At 49.8% G+C, this 19,013-nt stretch overlaps 1 protein-coding gene across 1 annotated transcript; it reads left to right on the forward strand.

Annotated features, from left to right (window-relative positions):
• Positions 1–472: 472 nt before the first annotated feature.
• Positions 473–17,678, forward strand: LOC135369430 (tachykinin-like peptides receptor 86C). Its single transcript, XM_064603020.1, has 4 exons — positions 473–597; positions 2,374–2,524; positions 5,209–5,405; positions 17,474–17,678. Exons 1-4 carry the CDS (start codon positions 473–475, stop codon positions 17,676–17,678), a joined length of 678 nt encoding a protein of 225 aa, XP_064459090.1.
• The last annotated feature ends 1,335 nt before the right edge of the window (positions 17,679–19,013 follow it).

Raw genomic sequence — 19,013 nt, forward strand, 5'->3', positions numbered from 1 at the left:
ACATTCCTTTCATGAAAGCAGATGAAAAAAAAATCATTTATCTATATACGTATATATAATAAATCATACAAGCGCCCTTTTCGCAAACCATATACAAAAATAAATAATAAAAATGTGACACTTGTATAGACGTAAGCTCCTTTGTTATCACCAGACAACAACTAGAAAATAACTAACAAGTGTTTTGTCCGTCGTTAGTCCGACAATATATACTCACCATTATGACAATCGCGGTCACAGACTTTGGTATACTCACCGTTCCAGAACATCTTACGGTAAACAGAGTAATGCCATAGAAAATGTGTACTGCCTTTTGCCGTGCATGTTAAGCGACTGTCTTGTTGACCTATTGCTTGTATGTCGGAGGTCTATTTACAGTTTACGTTCTTCAAACTTTTTTCTCGCTGTTTCTACATATACTGCCTCAAATGCCAATTCTGCCAACTGCCACAAACGCTGAAGTGACGGCAGCATGTTCGAGTTCCAGTCGAATTCGAGCAGTTTCTACGGCAAGAAAAGGCTCTCCGCGCCAGCGAAACACGCCAATCTACTCCAGGTCACTCCAGCAAAGAACGCCAATTCGTTCCGGATCGACCGGTGAAACACGAATTTTCCATCGGGAGAAATAAAAAAAATATAAAAAAAGGCAAGCCTCTCCAGATGCACCTGTGGAATAAGCCATTAGCTGAGACTCGAGATTCTGAGATAGTATATTATAGTTGTATTAGTTTTCGTTACTGTATATTCATGCCACCTTATCAGATTAGCACTAAAGTGCTGCGTATTCCACATCACCCACAAGAGTCAGCACACCATCACCGTTCACTGAGACGGTGTGTATTGCCATTAAGCAGGAGAATTACCTTTGGAGGTAGCCACCCCTTTGCACAGACACTAACTGAACAGACAGATAGGAACTATAGGAGAGTAGTTGAAATTGAAGAGAACCATCATTACAGAATCAGAGAATCATTCAGGCAGGTCATGCCTGCCTGTATAACAACAACATAAAATGAATTGGGTGGACAAACTGTTGTGCCCGTGTGTCACTTTTTTATGTGTTTTACCTCTTCCCACCTTGTGGAAAGTACCAGTACCGGAGAGCCCTCCGCTGCCCGAATTTGTGCTACTACTTTGAAAAATTGAAATACATCGGAAGCTCTACAGGGTGTTTCAAAAAACGTGTCATTCGGACTTTATAAAAAAACGGGGCGACGGAAAAATACGGGGTAAACGGCATTTGTGTGGCAACTGAATTTGCCACCTTGAAAAAATATTTTCATTTCATTTTAATTACAATAAATTGAATTTCTTTAAGTGAACTCCAAAATTTCCCAAGTCAACCTAACGTTTTTTTTACAGAATTTGAGAGCCCGTATCGAACTTAGTCAGATCCACCAAGAAATCCACTCTATGTTGCAAACAGAACTGCCCAAAAAAAGTCCCGAAGTTGAGGCTTCAGAGTTTCGGGTATTCAACAGCGCACCAAATCAGACGGAAAAATGCGCGGAGGGCAGGACATGCTCCTGCCCCCATGAAGCTAGAACAGTTTATCGCCGGACCGGCATGCAGCACAAGACGCGCAGATAACAAGGCAGGTGACATTCCACCATACGTTGATAAGCGGCAAACAAAATGATTCCGCCTCTTTTTTCCCGCCCTGTGTTTTTTCGACCTTCTATCTTTCATGGGGGCAGGAGCATGTCCTCCTCTCCACGAATCTTTGCGTCTGATTTGGTGCGCCGTTGAATACCCGAAACTTTGAAGCCTCAATTTCGGGACTTTTTTTGGGCAGTTCCATTTGCAATATCGAGCGGATTTCTTAGTGGATCTGACTAAGTTCGCTACGGGCGCTCTAATTCTGTAAAAAAAAACGTTAGGTTGACTTGGGAAATTTTGGAGTTCAATTAAAGAAATTCAATCTATTTCAATTAAAATGAAATTAAAATATTTTTTCAAGGTGGCAAATTCAGTTGCCACACAAATGCCGTTTACCCCATATTTTTCCGTCGCCCCGTTTTTTTATAAAGTCCGAATGACACGTTTTTTGAAACACCCTGTATACACCGTTACTGAAAAAAGTATCAGAAACGGTAGCGGCGCTACGTACGTTTACACCCCGACGTACTACACTGGTCCCATTGTGCACTGTGAACATAGGTAATCGGACCCCTTCCCTGCTATATGATACTTGGATCAACTAAATGGGATATAATGAATCCCGCCCAAAAATACTTTAAAGGAGTATCTCCTGTGTGCAATTATAATAAACTGGCAGAAGATTGACTCATCGCTATACTTGCATGCTTTCCTTGACAGTTTCACGAACTTGACGCAGCTCTAACATGCATGTATATCTTCTCTTCCTTGCAGATACAACGTTGTGTTTTTGGTGCTCACCTACGTCCTACCTGTGGTTACTATGGGGGTCACCTATTTCCGCATGGGTGTCGTACTGTGGGGAAGTCGATGCATTGGTGAAGTCACCGACCGCCAACAGAACGCACTTAAGGCCAAGCAAAAGGTAAGAACACATTTGTACGTGTCCTAGGGTATAGCCTATGCATTAGACCACGCTGGACAGGCCCTCTAGTCTTTGATGGCTACGCTAAGACGTTATTATGTATACTCCGAGACAATTCAAGAGCTGCGGTCACAGATGTCTCCGAAAGCGGCGCATCTATAGTCCGCACCTTCTGAGTGGGGCACACGAAAAGAATGCGGACGATGAGGCAGCCAATGCACATGTGTTGTGGACATATTTTATGTGTTTGCCTTAAAAGCACGCAAATGTGGTCTAAGTACGTCGTCTCCACATGACCAGTGTACAAGGAACACTTTGAAGATTGCGGGTGTACTATGTTGTGACACGGAGGAGTCACGCGCTCGCTTAAGCCAGTCACAAACGTCTTTAGATTTATTTGGGGGGGAGTAGGCCTGTAGGAGTTGACTTGTCTCGAAGTATAGCATAGCACATATAGTTGTGCAGTACGGCTGACATTTAATGGCTTCCGAACAACAAAGTACTACGGGAGAAAAAAAAAGGTTAATGTGTAAATATCATTATGTAACTTCCGGCATGTAACTATCTCAACTGTGGTCTAAAGACACTTCCGGTAGGATGAAAATTAGTGCCAGAGATAAAGTTTATAAAATAGATAAAAATAACAATATATGGGGTTCCGAGCGAGAGGAACTCGTTGCCATAGATATTCTCGCTGTCGTATAGTTTCGCGCGCTGTGATTAGGAGGCGTTCATTTTTTTCTCATGTGCGCATAGTTTGCGGATAATACGAATGGGAATAACTTTCAAGGTTTCGGATTACATTGAACAATACAACTGTCACATTCTGCGTGTTGTGGAGATTCCATTCATCTAAGTACTCTACAGCACTAGCTGTGTATTTCCGCCCTTCAAAGATGCTATGTAAAATGCCACGACATACCACTATCACCAGTAAGAAACGCCAACACACTAACGACTCTCAATAGACGATTTCAGATATTGCCCTTGCGTTCCGCACGGGGGCCCTCCGTCGCCCAAGTCACGCGCATCGCGCAATGCGTCGTTGGAAATGGTTTACATTCGTGCTTGCGTGCCTGTTGCTCGAAGGGATGAGGGAAAACCGAAACCGTTCGCGCTCTTATTTTTCTGTCTGGTTCATGAAAACTAAATCCCAAGGTGCAGTGAGGCATTCCCAACACGGCGCTCTCTGGCGGGCCATCCATGCAATTTCTGAAATCGTCTATTGGCTTGCCTTGGTTATGACACAAGCCGCAGCAGCCATCATCTGGACAGCGTTGTGGCACAACCAACTGATCAGAAGCACTTTACAGACTTTACTGATCAGAAGCACATGTCGTTGAATGGCGAGCAACCAAAATGCGTGGCAGATTTTCACGTTGAGTGTATAATGTCATATAGTCGAGTGAATAAATGAGCTTCGCAAAATGCACGAGGGGAGACGCTTTCACGTCATGCGCGTTAGGGTTCCTGAATTCTCCTCTCCGAGGAGCGAGGAGGAGCGAGGAGCGGAGAGGAGAATACAGGAACCCTAGTGTGCGTGTGGAGTCACCCTTTGTAGAAGCGAATGCCGCAAAGCCGCCTTGTTTACGTCTACGCTTACCATGCATGAATGCTGTGTACCGATTTCACCCACTTTTTCAAACCTCCTCTGCTATGTATTTACTCAACTCCAAAATGTAGCATGTAGCTGAGCGTATAGCTGCATATTTTTGTGAGCACATCGCGAGCTGTGCGCGTGGGCGTAAAGATGGCGGAAATGCGTAGCAGACTACGCGGTTGCCCTCACCCTGTGCAGAGGGAGCTGCACCCTTGTATACGTCAGATAGCTGACGCATTCGGACGTGTATTCGGACTTGTATTCGGACGTGTATTCCCTATACACACGGCTCTGGTGTGCGTCCGCGTAATGGCGGGTGAAGAAAGTGAACGAAATGTGGCGCTTTCACTCCGCATGACGCCTATTGGGCTTCACCGTATAGCATCACAAAGAAAGAATAGGGCAAACGAAACGTGGTTTTGAAGCACACCTACCTTAAAGGGACTATGAAACGATTTTTTTCTTCGTTTCGTTTGAAAGAAGACATTTTTCTGAGTCTAGAACCAAAATTTTACTTTCGTCGCGCGAGCGGATTTCTCGAGAGCGAATTTAAACAGAGCGGCGAAGGGAGGACAGCTGGCGCCGCGCCGTGACGAGCTGCCGAGCGGAGACACAACGGGTAACTTGACGCGACCACGGCCGGCTCAGCAACACGTCATCGTGACGTGTTGCCGAGCCGAGGAATCCCGCCAGGAGCATGCGCCGTAGGATCCCGCGTATGCGTTCATCGGGAGTGGAAATCTCCATGACAGCAGCTTTCGCGCGATCGGCAGATTTCGGCAGTGGCGGGAGCCACAGCGCGAGCTCGCGGCATTACTTGCCATTGTGCAACACCGGTGACGTAACGGGGAACCGAAGAGCGGTCCGTACAGTTACACCATCGGCAGGGAAATGTGCGCGGGAGAGGAGGAACGCGGAAGAGACATTTCCAGCGCGCGCTCCTCGCATAGTGGAGCGATTTCGTCCGGAAAAATTTGTGGCATATTAGTTTCTCTGCGGGAAGAACAGTTTCCATCGAAAAAAAGTATGGGGGTTCGGGAAATTTCATAGTCCCTTTAAGAGGCACTTCTATCAATCTGTGCAGGTAGTTCGCATGCTGATCGCTGTGGTGACGCTGTTCTCGGTTTGTTGGTTGCCAAACAACGTCTACTTCCTCTACGTCTACCACTTTCCCAGCACGGCCTACGTTGATTACATTCAACACATCTACCTCGTCATGTACTGGCTTGCCATGTCTCATGCCATGTACAACCCCATTGTCTACTACTGGATGAACAGAAGGTGAGCGCTGTCCTCGACGTACACTATGTATCGGGATCTATGCAAATAAGGTCCTTCTTTTTTTTTTTTAAAGACGTGCTGTTAAAGGACGATTATAGTCTTATACGTTAATTGTTTTTGGCAGAACAACTACGACAGTCTAGCAGCGATGAGTGGAAGATGTCGCTATCTTGTTTCGTTTCCTTGTAGTTTTGAAACGTGCATGTCGGTCGTGCCATTTCTTTGCTGTTTTTTTTTATTTTAAACTTGCACCAAAAAAATGAGTCGAACTGAGTGGAGGTATGCGGTAGAACAGCACGAAAACCCATTGCTTCTTTCAATTCGTAAGCGAGGGTTGGAGCTATATTCTGGTTGGTGCGGTATTCCTGGTGTGGGGGGGTAAATGGAGAAAACATTCCGCACCTTACGTACCATAAGCTCCTTGAGATTAATAATAGTAATTGTGCCGTGATGTTACACGTCTAAGGTCTAAGGTCACTTTCCGTGCCTTGATTGTGTAATGCAGTTTATGGCAATAACTATGTGGCTGTGCGAATGGTCTCTTCAATACCGAAGCGAACATGAAGCAAATATAGTTACACAGGGTGTGAAGGGAAGTGCCTTTAGGACGAGAGCCACCCATATTTCGAAAAAGAGACTTTTCTTCTTCTGGGCGCCGTCCTCATCAGTAAAACAGGGTGTTGCACCCAACGTGGTAAAAAATCGTATTGAATATCTGCTTTTCTGAACATTATCAGGTCAACGCTATTTATGTCGGTGGGGATTTTGCCATGACTTCTGAGACGACAATTTTCGCAACTTTTTCCCCGGCTATTACCTTGCTGTTATGTTTACCCCTGCTATTATTATTAAGTAGTAGGGAACGTAACAGGGAATGTATTTTGCAAAGCAATGGGGTAAATCTGACGGGTGCTTTCTGTTCCTGTAAAAACAGCAACAACAACAACAACAAAAAGAAAAAAAAGAAACATGAGGATGACTTGACAAATTGTGGGGATCAATTGGGAGAATTCAATTTCTCGCGAATTAAACTCGATAAAGGGCTCAGATGCAAAATCTCCCCCGAGCGTTTACCCCATAATGTTCAAACAAGTAGATTCTTCAACACATTTTTTTTTTATTACGATAGGTATTAAGCCTAACGTAATAAAAATCCAACCCTGCACCGAACCGAATACACATTCAGACACAGCGAGAGCAAAGCGTGAACTCCAAAATGTAGCGTGTAGCTAAGCGTATAGCTGCATTTTTGTGAGCACATCGCGAGCTGTGCGCGTGGGCGTAGAGATGGCGGAAGTTTGTAGCAGACGACGTAGCAGCCGCCGAACTTCGCCACTTTATTTACACATTGCGAAGAGGAGCGTCGTTCGTATTTTAATCTGATCTGTGGTTCCGAAAGCGAAAACTTCAGCTCCATGATTTATGCCTACTGCGCAAATCTTCTTTGTTGAGTGCTCCTGAACGAAGGCTGCTTTATTTTTAAAGGAGTTGTAGAGCGAGAAATGAGGCGACCAGGCTCTACTGAGGTTGATGGGTTTAATGACGGTTAATGGCGATGAACCGAAAACGAAAGCTCGGGTCACGCGCAGTGCTGCGCGTAACCGATGGCGGTGCTGGTGATGATTATGACGCTGCTGCTACAGGGCTCCCCCCCGTGGCGGATGACAAGGCTGGCGAGGAGGGCCGAGGTTGGCGGAAAGGTCGGGCGCCGAGGCCAAGGAGTGCAGGAGCCGGACCCGAGGCGGCGGGCGGCTCCTAGTGTGCGAGCTGCGGGGCCCAATGCACTCGACGTGGAGGGGGAGGAATGCTGGAGACAGGAGCTGAGCACGGACGTAGGTAGGGCGGGTCGGGCGATACCAGAGGTGCAGAGTCCAGGAATGCGGGCTTAAGCCTGTCGATGGCCACAGTGTCAGGTCCCCGTGGAAGATCGAGGCGGAAAAACTTCGCGGCTCGCGAGATGACCCTGTAGGGGCCGTCATAGGGAGGCTGCAAGCTGGAGCGCACAGAGTCCCGGCGGACGAAGACGTGGGTGGCTTGATTAAGGTCGGGGCTCACGAACACGCGTGTTGCGGGACCGGAGCGGGTAGGCGTGGGCTTGAGGTCTCGGAAGAGCTGGCGGAGACGGTCGATGTAGGAGGAAGGGTCGTGCACGAGCGGGGCCGATGGGGTGAAGAATGCTCCGGGAAGGCGGAGCGGGCAGCCGTAGACCATGTGGGCCGCGCTGCAGTCATCCTGGCGGATCGCGGCGCGAAGGCCAAGCAGGACGAAGGGTAGACGCTCGGGCCAGGTTGTGTCGCCGTGGTCAGTGGCGCGGAGGGACGCCTTGAGCTGCCGATGAAGGCGCTCGACCAGGCCGTTGGCAGCCGGATGGTAGGCCGTGGTTCGGATGTGATGGGTTCCGAGGGCGCTGCACAGGTGACGGAAGAGGGCCGATTCAAACTGGCGTCCTCTGTCCGTGGTTACAGTGGACGGGACGCCGAATCGGGAAACCCAGGAGAAGAGGAATGCGTGGGCCACCGTCTCTGCCGTGATGTCAGGGATCGGCGTTACCTCCGGCCAGCGGGTAAAGCGGTCGATGCACGAGAGCAGGTAGCGGTAGCCTTTGGCCGGAGGAAGCGGGCCGACCAAGTCGATGTGGACCTGGTCGAAACGTGCATCTGGCGGAAGGAACCGCGATGGAGGCGAGATGGTGTGGCGGTAGATTTTGGACCGCTGGCAGGCTAGGCAGGCCCGCGCCCAGTCACGGACATTGGCATTCATGCGAGGCCATATGTAGCGCTCTGCGACGATCTTTTGCGTGCCGCGCACGCCAGGGTGGGACAGTGAGTGGAGGGCGTTGAAAACATGCCGGCGGAAGGCCAGGGGAACGAAAGGGCGCGGGGTACCAGTAGAGGTGTCGCACCATAGACTTGCCGTCGAACCGGGGAGCGAGATCTCCCGAAAAGTGGTGGATGAGGCGGGGGATGAACGAAGGGCGGCGAGCTCTTGATCAGCCTGTTGCGCCTGGGCGATGCCGTCCAAATCGACCGCGGGGGGCGGATGGAGAGCATTGACGTCCGGCCGCGAGAGTGCGTCGGCAGCGGCATTGTCGTCGCCTGCGACGTGTCGCACATCGGTCGTGAACTCCAAGAGGTAGCACATGTGGCGGGTTTCACGAGGCGAGTGGTTGAGGGAGGCCGATCGCAGGGCGAACATGAGAGGCTTGTGGTCGGTGTACAGCACAAACGGGCGGCCCTCGAGAAAATGGCGGTAGTGTCTGCATGCCAGGTAGGCGGCGAGGAGCTCACGCCCGAAGGTGCTGTAGCGTGTTTCTGCTGGCGAGAGGGGCTGGGAAAAGAAACCGAGAGGTTTCCAGTTGCCATCCTGACGCTGCTGCAAGACTGCGCCGACAGCAGCAGTGGAGGCGTCGACGAACAACGCTGTCTCGGCGTCAGGACGAGGATGGTGGAGCAGCACAGCATCTGCCAGGGCCTGCTTGACCTCTTCGAACGCGCGTTCTGCTGCCGGTGTCCACTCCAGAGGGGCAGCGCGGGCCTCTTTCGGATGGTCAGCGCCGAGAGCTGCGTAGAGAGGCTGGAGCAAGGCAGCACAGCGAGGCACAAAACGTCGGTAGAAAGTCACGAGGCCGAGGAATGAACGAAGTCCTTTGCGAGAAGTGGGGGCAGGAAAGTCTCGGATGGCCTGGACCTTGGATGCGAGTGGCCGGATGCCTTGCGGGGTGATGGTGTGTCCCAGGAAGGTAAGGGTGGTAACGCCAAACTCGCACTTGGCGGCATTGATGGAGACTCCGTAGTCCTCCAGGCGCGAGAACAGGGCGCGCAGATGGGCACGATGAGCCTCCGGAGATTGACTTGCGACGAGGATGTCATCCATGTATGCGAATGGGAAGTCCAGGCCGCGGAGCACTTCGTTGATGAATCGTTGGAATGTCTGCGCAGCATTACGCAGGCCAAAGGGCATCCGCACGTATTCAAAGAGGCCAAAAGGGGTGGTTATAGCAGTCTTCGGGATGTCAGGGGGATGGACGGGAATTTGGTGATAGGCTTTGATGAGGTCTATCTTGGAGAAGATGGTCGCTCCGTCAAGATTCGCGGTGAAGTCCTGAATATGGGGAAGCGGGTATCTGTCCGGTACCGTGACGATGTTGAGTGCACGGTAGTCCCCACATGGGCGCCAATCACCAGGTGTTGCTTTGGGCACCATGTGGAGAGCGGAAGACCACGGGCTGGAGGAAGGCCGAATGATCCCCAGTTCGAGCATGTGCTCGAATTCCCTCTTGGCAATGACGAGGCGCTCCGGAGCCAGCCGTCTGGGGCGAGCGAAGACAGGGGGGCCCCGTGTCACGATGTGGTGAGTGACGCTGTGGCGAGGTGGGCAAGAGGCGTGCGATTGGCGCAGGACAGCGGGGAACTCCGTGACAATGTCGGCGAAAGCAGTGGGCAACGGTAGCCGTATGGTGGGACTAATGGCGGCTATATGCGCTGGAGCTCCATAAACGTGCAAAGAAGTAGTGTTGTCGACGAGGCGCTGGCGTCTAATATCCACAAGAAGGTCGAAATGGTGGAGGAAGTCGGCGCCAAGGATTGCGAAGGGGAGGTCGGCGATGGTAAAAACCCAACGAAATACTCTGCGCAGGCCGAGGTCAAGGGTGACGGAGCGTTGACCGTAAGTTGAGATGGTGGACTTGTTGACGGCCTGCAAAGCCAAGTCTGGTTGTCGGTGTCGTTTTTCTGCGGGGGTTGGTGGAACGACGCTCACGTCAGCCCCGGTGTCCACCAGGAAGCGACAGCCGGACACGCGGTCCGTGATCCGGAAGAGCCGGCTGTTGTCGCCCCCAGCCATGCCAGCCGTTAATGGTTGGGGGGAGCGTTTCCCGGCCACGAGCAAGGGGCCTGGCAGTTCCTTGCGGCATCGCCGAATTTTCGATGATACCAGCAGAAGTGGTGCTGAGAGGGCGAAGGAGACCGTTGACGGGATGGCGAGCAGCGACGGCAAAACGGGCGCCGAGGGGAACGTGGTCGCTGCGGGGGAATGGCGTCCACCCGGTTCACCAGGGCCGCCACCGTAGTCTGGAGTTGCTGGAGCGACGTGCTGATGGCAGTGATTGCAACGTCCACCGGTGGAGGGGAGGTGCGGGGGGCCAGGGCGGCAACTGCTCCTGGAGATGAAAGGCCAGCAAAATCCATAATACGGTCCGCCATCTTCGCCAAGTCATCCAGGCGGGAATTTTCGCCGGCGGCCAGGATCATGCGTACGTTGTGGGGCAAACGTTGTAGGAAGAGTTCGCGTAGTAGCGAGTCGTCCGTGGTAGGGTTGCCGGCGAGGTCGCGCATGCGGCGTAGGAGCTGGGTGGGCCGTCGATCGCCGAGCTCTTCCCTGTTCAGAAGCTGCTGCAATCGCCGCTCCTCCGAAGCAGACGTGCGGCGGATTAACTCGTCCCTTAAGGTGTCGTAGGGTAATTCGGGGTGAGGGTGGATGATTAGGTCGCGGACTTCCGCCGCAGCTTCGGGAGGAAGGTTTGCGATGGCGTAGCCAAACCTTGAGGCTTGAGAAGTGACGCGGCGTCCGTCGAAGAGAACCTCCGCCTGCGCGAACCACAGCTGAGGGTCGGAGATGGAGAAAGGCGGCAGGCGGAGCGGTGCCACAGAAGCCTCGAGCGGTGGAAGTGGCGGTGGCCGGCTGGGAGGCGAAGAGCTGGTGGAGTGCTGGTCACCGTTCATGATGGTGGAACGCTAAGACATCACGTTCGGGTCGCCAGTTGTAGAGCGAGAAATGAGGCGACCAGGCTCTACTGAGGTTGATGGGTTTAATGACGGTTAATGGCGATGAACCGAAAACGAAAGCTCGGGTCACGCGCAGTGCTGCGCGTAACCGATGGCGGTGCTGGTGATGATTATGACGCTGCTGCTACAGAGCTATGAACTGTATGAAGCGAGCCCGCCGACTGTGTCGGCACCAAACGGCGATTTCAACGTACTGTCTGTGACGGTGGTTTCGGCGCAATATCATCGGGCGCGACCATGACGCACCCACAGTGCTGTAATGGCGACCGGGTGACGTCAGGCAAAATAGCTCCTCTCGTGGGAACTGCGGTATTGGTTGCGGCGCATATCAGTGGGCGCGGCTATGACGCCTCCACACTGCCGTAATGGTTGCAGCGCATATCAGTGGGCGCGGTCATGACGCCCCCACAGTGCTGTAATGGCAACCAGGTGACGTCAAGTAAGATGGCTGCTCTCCAGGAAACTGCCGTGAATTTTATAGGTGCGTATCTTCAGCACATAGCATGCTCCTGCGGCCAACCATCTTCCCGAATGACAACGTTCTCGCCCATGATTTGTTGATAACGAGAGGCGAAGCTTATTATGTATCTGTTATGCGCGGCTACAAAATGGGCTACGCCTCCCGCTTCAACAAATCAGAGACGAAAACGTTGTAATTCGGGATGATGGTTGGCTAGGAGCGCGCCATGTAGTGAAGTTCATCTTGAAGAGGGTAAAGTAGAATGCTATGTATACACTCTTAAAAATGAACTTCACCGCATAGCGCGCTCTCAGCCAACCATTATCTCGAATGATATCGCTATGTGCCCTGATTTGTTCAAAACGGTAGGCGTACGCCTTTTCTGTGACACTTATGCTGTTCATAATTGTCACAAAAATGGCGTACGCCTCCCGTTTTCAGCAAATCAGGGCAGATAACGATATCATTCGGGATGATGGTTGGCTAGGAGAGTGCAATGCGGTGAAGTTCATTTCTAAGAGTGTACTTCCGCGTTGGCGTCGGATTGGGTGCTACAATACTTCAGATGACGTAACGATGGATAGAGGTATCTGGACGGCGGTGCATGTACTCGCCCGAATACGAAAGAGAGTGCGTTTTTGTATTAACGCTGCACAAGTTATGAAGGAGAAGAATTGAACAATAGATTGTAAATAGAATTACGAAGCGTAGAAGAACAATATTACATCTATTAAACCCGTAACTAAATACATGCAGAGAGGAGTTCTTACCTCCTTTAAAGTCGATAAAACCAGCAGGGAAAGACGAGGACGGAATACAAAAAAAGACGAGGACACGGCACTGATGTTTTGTGTTCCGTCCTCGTCTTTCCCTGCACTCAGAGTTTTATCGTTTTAAACTATGAATCACTGACCAGCCCAAGTTTTAGCCCTTTTTCATGCTTTCTTTTACTGTGTGACCCCCAATGCTCAAATCTTGTCAAGTATGCATAAGATGCATTTCCTTCGTGCGAAGAACGATCTATGAAGAACATTGCATATATATTCACCGTTTTCACTGCAAATTTCAAAGATTTTAGGGGCATTGCTGCGTGCATAGTTCGGGAGTTTTTAGTGCATATTTATCTGCGATCTAGTAATATAAAAGAATATATTATAATTTATAAAGTCCTCCTTCAGCACCCGACAAGCGGTCCCTATAGGTTGGACACGACTTTAGGTTGTGGTTAAAACGGGCTACAGGAAACCTCCGAAAGTCCTTACATAGTGAATTCCACTGCGCAAAGTACTCGGAGGCCCTTTTGCCGCGTCGAAAGAATTCGCCAGCGTTGCTAGCGTTCCGTCGACAACATCCAGCATGAACGGCATGAGTGGTTACTTGCATAGCTCTGCAGTCGAGCCGAATACCAGTAGGCGAAGGCACTGCGTGAACACAGAGGAGTTCACTCTGCTACGACTGCCACAAGTTGTCGCTTGCGAATAAGAATGTTCGTACGAAGCAGCGCTCACTTCGTTATGTACCTTAACTTATCGCGTTTCGAGGAATAACGCGATTAAACTCGGAGCTATCCGATATATACATCCGGTTTAAAGAGACATTCGGTAACTTGATTCGTTTCTAAATTTGATATCAGATTCGTAATTCCGACCGAATAACACAATTATAGGCTTATGCGGATATTTTCACAGCCCTAATAACAATATCGATGATGATTGGCACATGAAGCCTGCAATTTTCCCGATGAAGTTATACGTGCGGAGCAAACTAATTTTGGGTGAACCCAGGACATTTCCATAAATTTCCATGCGCTCTCGTGAATACGCTTTCGTGCTTTTACGGGAAAGACTGGTGCGCGGGGAGGGAGATGGTTCCCATCAATCAACCATCATTTCCACGCGCCTCCCATTGCGTACCTCTCTCCATCATATTTTTGGGTGCTCATACTTCCCTGTACAGACAGGCAACAAATTGGTGGCGTACGGTGAGAATAGAAACTCAATATCTTCGGGAAATGCACCATGACGAGATACGAAAGTGATTGCTCGAATAACTTAGTTAAGTGTTCGAATCATGTTCCGAGAAAATTGTTCTTTGGAGACACGGGATATTGTACTTTCTCACACGACACAAACAGAGGCTGTGCTATCTGCTTTGTTTTTTTTATCTCTCAATTTTTGTTCACTATCGCCAGATCGCGAGTTTGATCCCGGCTGAGAATGGCAGCAGTGTGTGTCAGGTCAATATCACCTAGACAGAGAAAGCCTGCGCATTCGTCGACGTCACGTAACAACTAAAAGAGTCCGCCAATCAGGATCGTGTTTTCAATGGCCGTAGCCAATCACGAACGTGCTTTCGGCGGTCGTAGCCATGGAGACGACCCACCGTCGTCTGCGAGTTGTGATTGAACGTCCCCGCGTACTAAATGTAAAGAACTTTAAAATAAAGCGGAGAACGGTCCCATATCTTTCTCAAGACTGGTTTTCTGGAAAGCGCGTTGCACTCTTTGTCTACAGATTCAGGTCTACAGGTTCCAAGTTAGCTGCAATCATTTGCGAGTTCTTGAATTCGCAGAACGGCGACACGCAGTAGCAGACGAATTCTGACTTTATATGTCCACGTAGCGAAGGAGGGAGAGGAGGCAATCAGCGGGTCTTCTGTATCTATACACTCTTAAAAATGAACTTCACCGCAAAGCACGCTCCTAGCCAACCATAATCTCTAATGATACCGGTATCTGCCGTGATTTGCTGAAAACGGGAGGCGTAAGCCTTTTTTGTGACAATTATGAACAGCATAAGTGTCACAGAAAAGGCGTACGCCTCCCGTTTTCAACAAATCAGGGCAGATAACGATATCAATCGAGATTATGCACTCTTAAAAACGAGTTTCACCGCATAGCACGCTCTTGGCCAACCATCATGTCGAATGATATCGTTATCTGCCCGGATTTGTTGAAACGGGAGGCGTACGCCTTTTTTGTGGCACTTATGCTGTTCATAATTGTCACAAAAGAGGCGTACGCCTCCTGTTTTCAACAAATCAGGGCAGATAACGATATCATTCGAGATAATGGTTGGCTAGGAGCATATTATGCGGTGAAGCTCATTTTTAAGAGTGTGGTTGGCTAGGAGCGTGCTATGCGGGGAAGTTCATTTTTAAGGGTGTAGGTGGCGTTGGTCGGGTAAGCAGTGCTTCCGGCACCGTGGGCATGAGATTTCCGGCGCACGCGGGGAAACCCCAGATGGTGGAAATTATCCGTAGTCATACCTTGCGGCACGCGCAGCATGTCATCACCCTAAAACTACTCCAAATTATTATTTCTACCGTTATCATCGTCAACACCGAGGCTTGTGTCGGTCTTGACTTGTCAGGATGTTTCTGTGTCTTGTCGTGTCTATCGTCTGTGTCTGTGATTCCCACTTTCGTTCTTTTCTTTTTCAAGATTTTTGTTGTTTTTGCACTGTTGTTCTGATCCGGATAATGTTAGTATTCTCTTTTTTAAAATCCTGTGTTAGCGCCGCGAAGCAACTGTGGCTATCATCGGTTAATATTGTCTTTTTTTTCTTTTCTTTTTGTGTAATTCTGTGTTACACCCTAAAAACTCAACTTCACCGCATACCTCGCTCTGCGCCAACCATTGCCACAAATGATAGGGTTATCGCTTCTGATTCGAGGACAGATGGAGGCGTACGCCTTTTTGTGTCAGTTATGATGTATCCAAATTGACACAAAAAGGCGTACGCCCCCTCTCTTTTCGATTTAGAAGCGATGACCCCATCATTCGTGGCGGTGGTTGGCGCAGAGCGAGGTACGCGGTGAAGTTCAGTTTTTAGTGTGTGCCGCGAAGCGACTGTGGCTATGAGCGCCGTACTGGCGTGGACAGGTAGAGACTAAAGAGAAGCCAGAACGAACGAGTCGGACACAGGTTTAGTAGGCATCCAGAGCCGACTTCACGGTGAACTGTGCTAACATTCGTCTGAAAAGTCTATCCGAAAACCCAGGGAAAACCTCAGTCGGCACAGCCTGTGCCGGAATTCGAACCCCTGCCACATCCCAGGCTCGGCGTGGAAGGCGATCATGAAAAAAACAAAAAAAAACATAAGAAGTATAAAAAGAACGATAAGTAAGCTAAGAAGTCTGCAACAATTACATTAAGAACCACACCTATGCGCTGACCGTTGGTATAGGATGGGCTTATTGAGGCATTGGTGGTCCCTTTGTAAAAAAATAAAAACGCACTTGCGCTACAGATACCGCATAAACCGAAATATAAAAGAAATCGGAACATGGAGCAAGCCCTTCCAGAAAAACTCAAAGTAAAAAAAAAATCACATGTCCGCGCAAACTTTATAAATAAATTTATAAAAAATAGAGAAGCGCATCTCTTTTCAATTACAATAAGCGGCGATAGATTCTTCGCTGTGTGGGTTATATCGTCGTACTAGCAGCCTCCTGGGGCGCTATTGTTCACTGAGCTTCACTAGTGAACAGAGCAACAGCTCCTGCTTTTTCGCCCTCGCATTTAAGGATAAAGGAGAAAGACTGTTTGTAAAGCAGCAACAAGAAAAAAAAAGCGAAAAAGAAGAAGAAGAAGCAAAAACGGCCTTCTATACGCCTTATCAAGTAGGCGGTGAAGTTCTGTTTTTTGAGTGTAGCGTATTCTGCCATGACATCGTTGTCGCCCCTGATTCGTTGAAAACTGGAGGCGTACACCTTTTTGTGACACTTATGCAATACATGTCACAAAAAAGGCGTACGCCTCCCGCCGAGAACGATGCCATTCGTGATGATGGTTGGCTAGAAGGTGCCATGCGGTGAAGTTCTGTTTTTAAGAGTGTACTTTCGCAATACACTGTTAAAACAGAACCTCACCACAAAGCACGTTCCTAGCCAGCAATAATTCCGAATTATATCAGTCTGTGTCGTGATTTCTTGAAAAATGGGAGGCGTACGCCTTTTTGTGACACTTATGCACTACGTAATTGTCAAGGCGTACGCCTCCCGTTGTCAACATATCAGGGGACAGAACGATGTCATTCGGGATGATGGTCGGTTAGGAACGTGCTATGCGGTGAAGGTCTGTTTTAAGGGTGTACACTGTAAAACAGAGCTTCACCGCATAGCACGCTGTGCGCCAACTATTGCCACGAATGATAGGGTTATCGCTTTTGATTCGAGGAGACATAGGCGTACGCCTCCCCCTCTCCTCAAATCAAAAGCGATAACCTTATCGTTCGCGATAACGATTCGCGCACTACGCGCTATGCGGTGAAGTTCTGTTTTTCGAGTGTAGGGAATCTTGATCACAGGATGCTTCTCTATGGGCTGGATGAATAGACACCAAGTCGACACTTACACACAATTACAAGCGCTCTAGTCGTGTCTTCTCTGTACCCGCTGTCGGTCCTCATTCCGACCAGTGATTTCTATTTTGACGGCGTCGGACTCTCGAGGAAACGAAATATTAGTGCTTGAAGTATCCAAGCGTCCTCCGTTGTAGGACATGCGTTGTAAAGAAAATGAAAACCAGGTACGCGTCGCCGCGTCGCTCGCCCGTTGGCTCGCTCTAGACACATCCCATGCGTTTCGGGCAGTCCCAAAACGCGCGCGAGCAAGGACGCCGCGTCTGCGCGGCGTTTTCACGCGGGGAAAACGTTCCATGCGTTTCAGCCTTGATCCGTGCGAATTTCGAAACGTTATGCATTTTTATCCGCAAATGAGGATGTCGCGCCGGTATCTCCGCGGTTCCGCGGATGTAAAACCCCCACCCCCGCACACCTCTAATTACGATAGGCAAACGCTTAATCAATGCAATCTCTCTGCAGGTTTCGATCCTACTTCCGCAAAGTCCTCTGCTGCTGTTCTCCGCAACCGGACGACGTCAAAGTTTCCAACGGACGGATCACCAAGTTTCAACCCAGCTGGACGGAACGCCAACACACACTGCGGATTTCACTGTGTACGAGAAACTCGTGCGCGGAGACGTCTATTATTGCCAGGCACGGTCCTCGCGAGTCCAGCACAGTGTGACACGAATGATTACGTTTCACGTACGATATGGGGTGCTAAAACAACGTGCCTCGAGTGATCCAAGCGGCTCACAAACATTTCGTGGCAGTTCGCAATCAAATCGTCGTCAGTGATTATTCCCTGATGTCAGTGTGTGTTGTCTTCTGCTACGTTCACACTACATCATCGAACGCCGCGAACGCGGGAAACTCATTCACCGCTTTTACGGCATTCGCGACCCTCTCGTTCACACTGTGCTCCGAACGCCGGGAACGCCGGCACTACTGACACTACCGTACTCCGCTACAAAAACTGAACCGCTTCGTTTTTCGAACTGTACTCAATAACCACACGTGTAATACGTAAAATGTAGTTGTGATAAATCAGAATAACAATTGCCAAATACGTATTTATTGCGTTTTATGCAGCAACCCGTTAAGCGACGCCCGCTTCGACGAGCCGACGACGGGCATCTACACATGGCACAACACAGTCGTCAGATTTACTTCCTCGTCTTCTTTCCTCAGCTGCTATGACGCGGTCTTCAGATCTACGTTTCCGCTCCTATTGCGTTTGCCGTCGTACAATATTTAGCGCTATCTTGGAGTCTTGATTAGAATTTCGTAGACCATAGGTTACACATCCGCCATGTGTTTGCTGTCTGCGCCACTGTTCTCCCCTCCCAGCATTCTCGCTCGCGGAGCGCACTGATTGGCCCAGACTCGCGTCCTTCCCGGCACTCCCGTCAAAAGTAGAAGCAATCTCTACTCACGCGCTGCGTCTTTCGGCACCTTCGCGGTGTCCGCGGGATTGACGGATTGCTGTGCGAACGTGACAAGTTCACAGGCATCTCCGTCGTTCGCGACAGTCGCGGCGTTCACTGACGTAGTGTGAACGTAGCATTCGACGTTTTGCGGCATCTTCCACTCCTTCCCACACAGACGGTCAAAACTGTGATCGTATTGTACGTCCAGTCCCAGTATGCCTGCAAAATATAAAACGTAACATTATTCTGTTGGAAAGAGTGTTTCCTATATAGACTCCATGTGTTTTTCTTGTCTTTTCTTTCTGGTCTTTTTTTTTTTTACAATGTTTCCTATAGAGTGCCTGCCCACACCGGCGGGATATGCGGGCGGGTTTTTACTCAAGCTATATTTCTGTACTGCATTTCTTCCGTTTTCACCCTCCTCATTAGCTCAGTCGGTAACGCGTTGGCTTCGCTGTGAACTCAAGATCGCGGGTTCAAACCCGGCCGAGGGCGATAGCAATTTCGGGGAGGTGAACACTGTTTCCAGCACCGTGTGTGGGAGATTTCCGGCGCACGTCAAAAGAACCCCAGGTGGTCGAAATTATCCG

This window comes from Ornithodoros turicata, chromosome 9 (genome assembly GCF_037126465.1).
Source record: "Ornithodoros turicata isolate Travis chromosome 9, ASM3712646v1, whole genome shotgun sequence".
Classification (NCBI taxonomy): domain Eukaryota; kingdom Metazoa; phylum Arthropoda; class Arachnida; order Ixodida; family Argasidae; genus Ornithodoros; species Ornithodoros turicata.

Excerpts from the sequence above, each read along its gene's own strand:
- LOC135369430 (XM_064603020.1), top strand. The coding sequence starts at position 473 with ATGTTCGAGTTCCAGTCGAATTCGAGCAGTTTCTACGGCAAGAAAAGG. Across the intron at positions 598-2,373 it reads AATTCGTTCCGGATCGACCG|ATACAACGTTGTGTTTTTGG; the intron begins GTGAAACACGAA and ends TCTTCCTTGCAG. Across the intron at positions 5,406-17,473 it reads TACTACTGGATGAACAGAAG|GTTTCGATCCTACTTCCGCA; the intron begins GTGAGCGCTGTC and ends ATCTCTCTGCAG.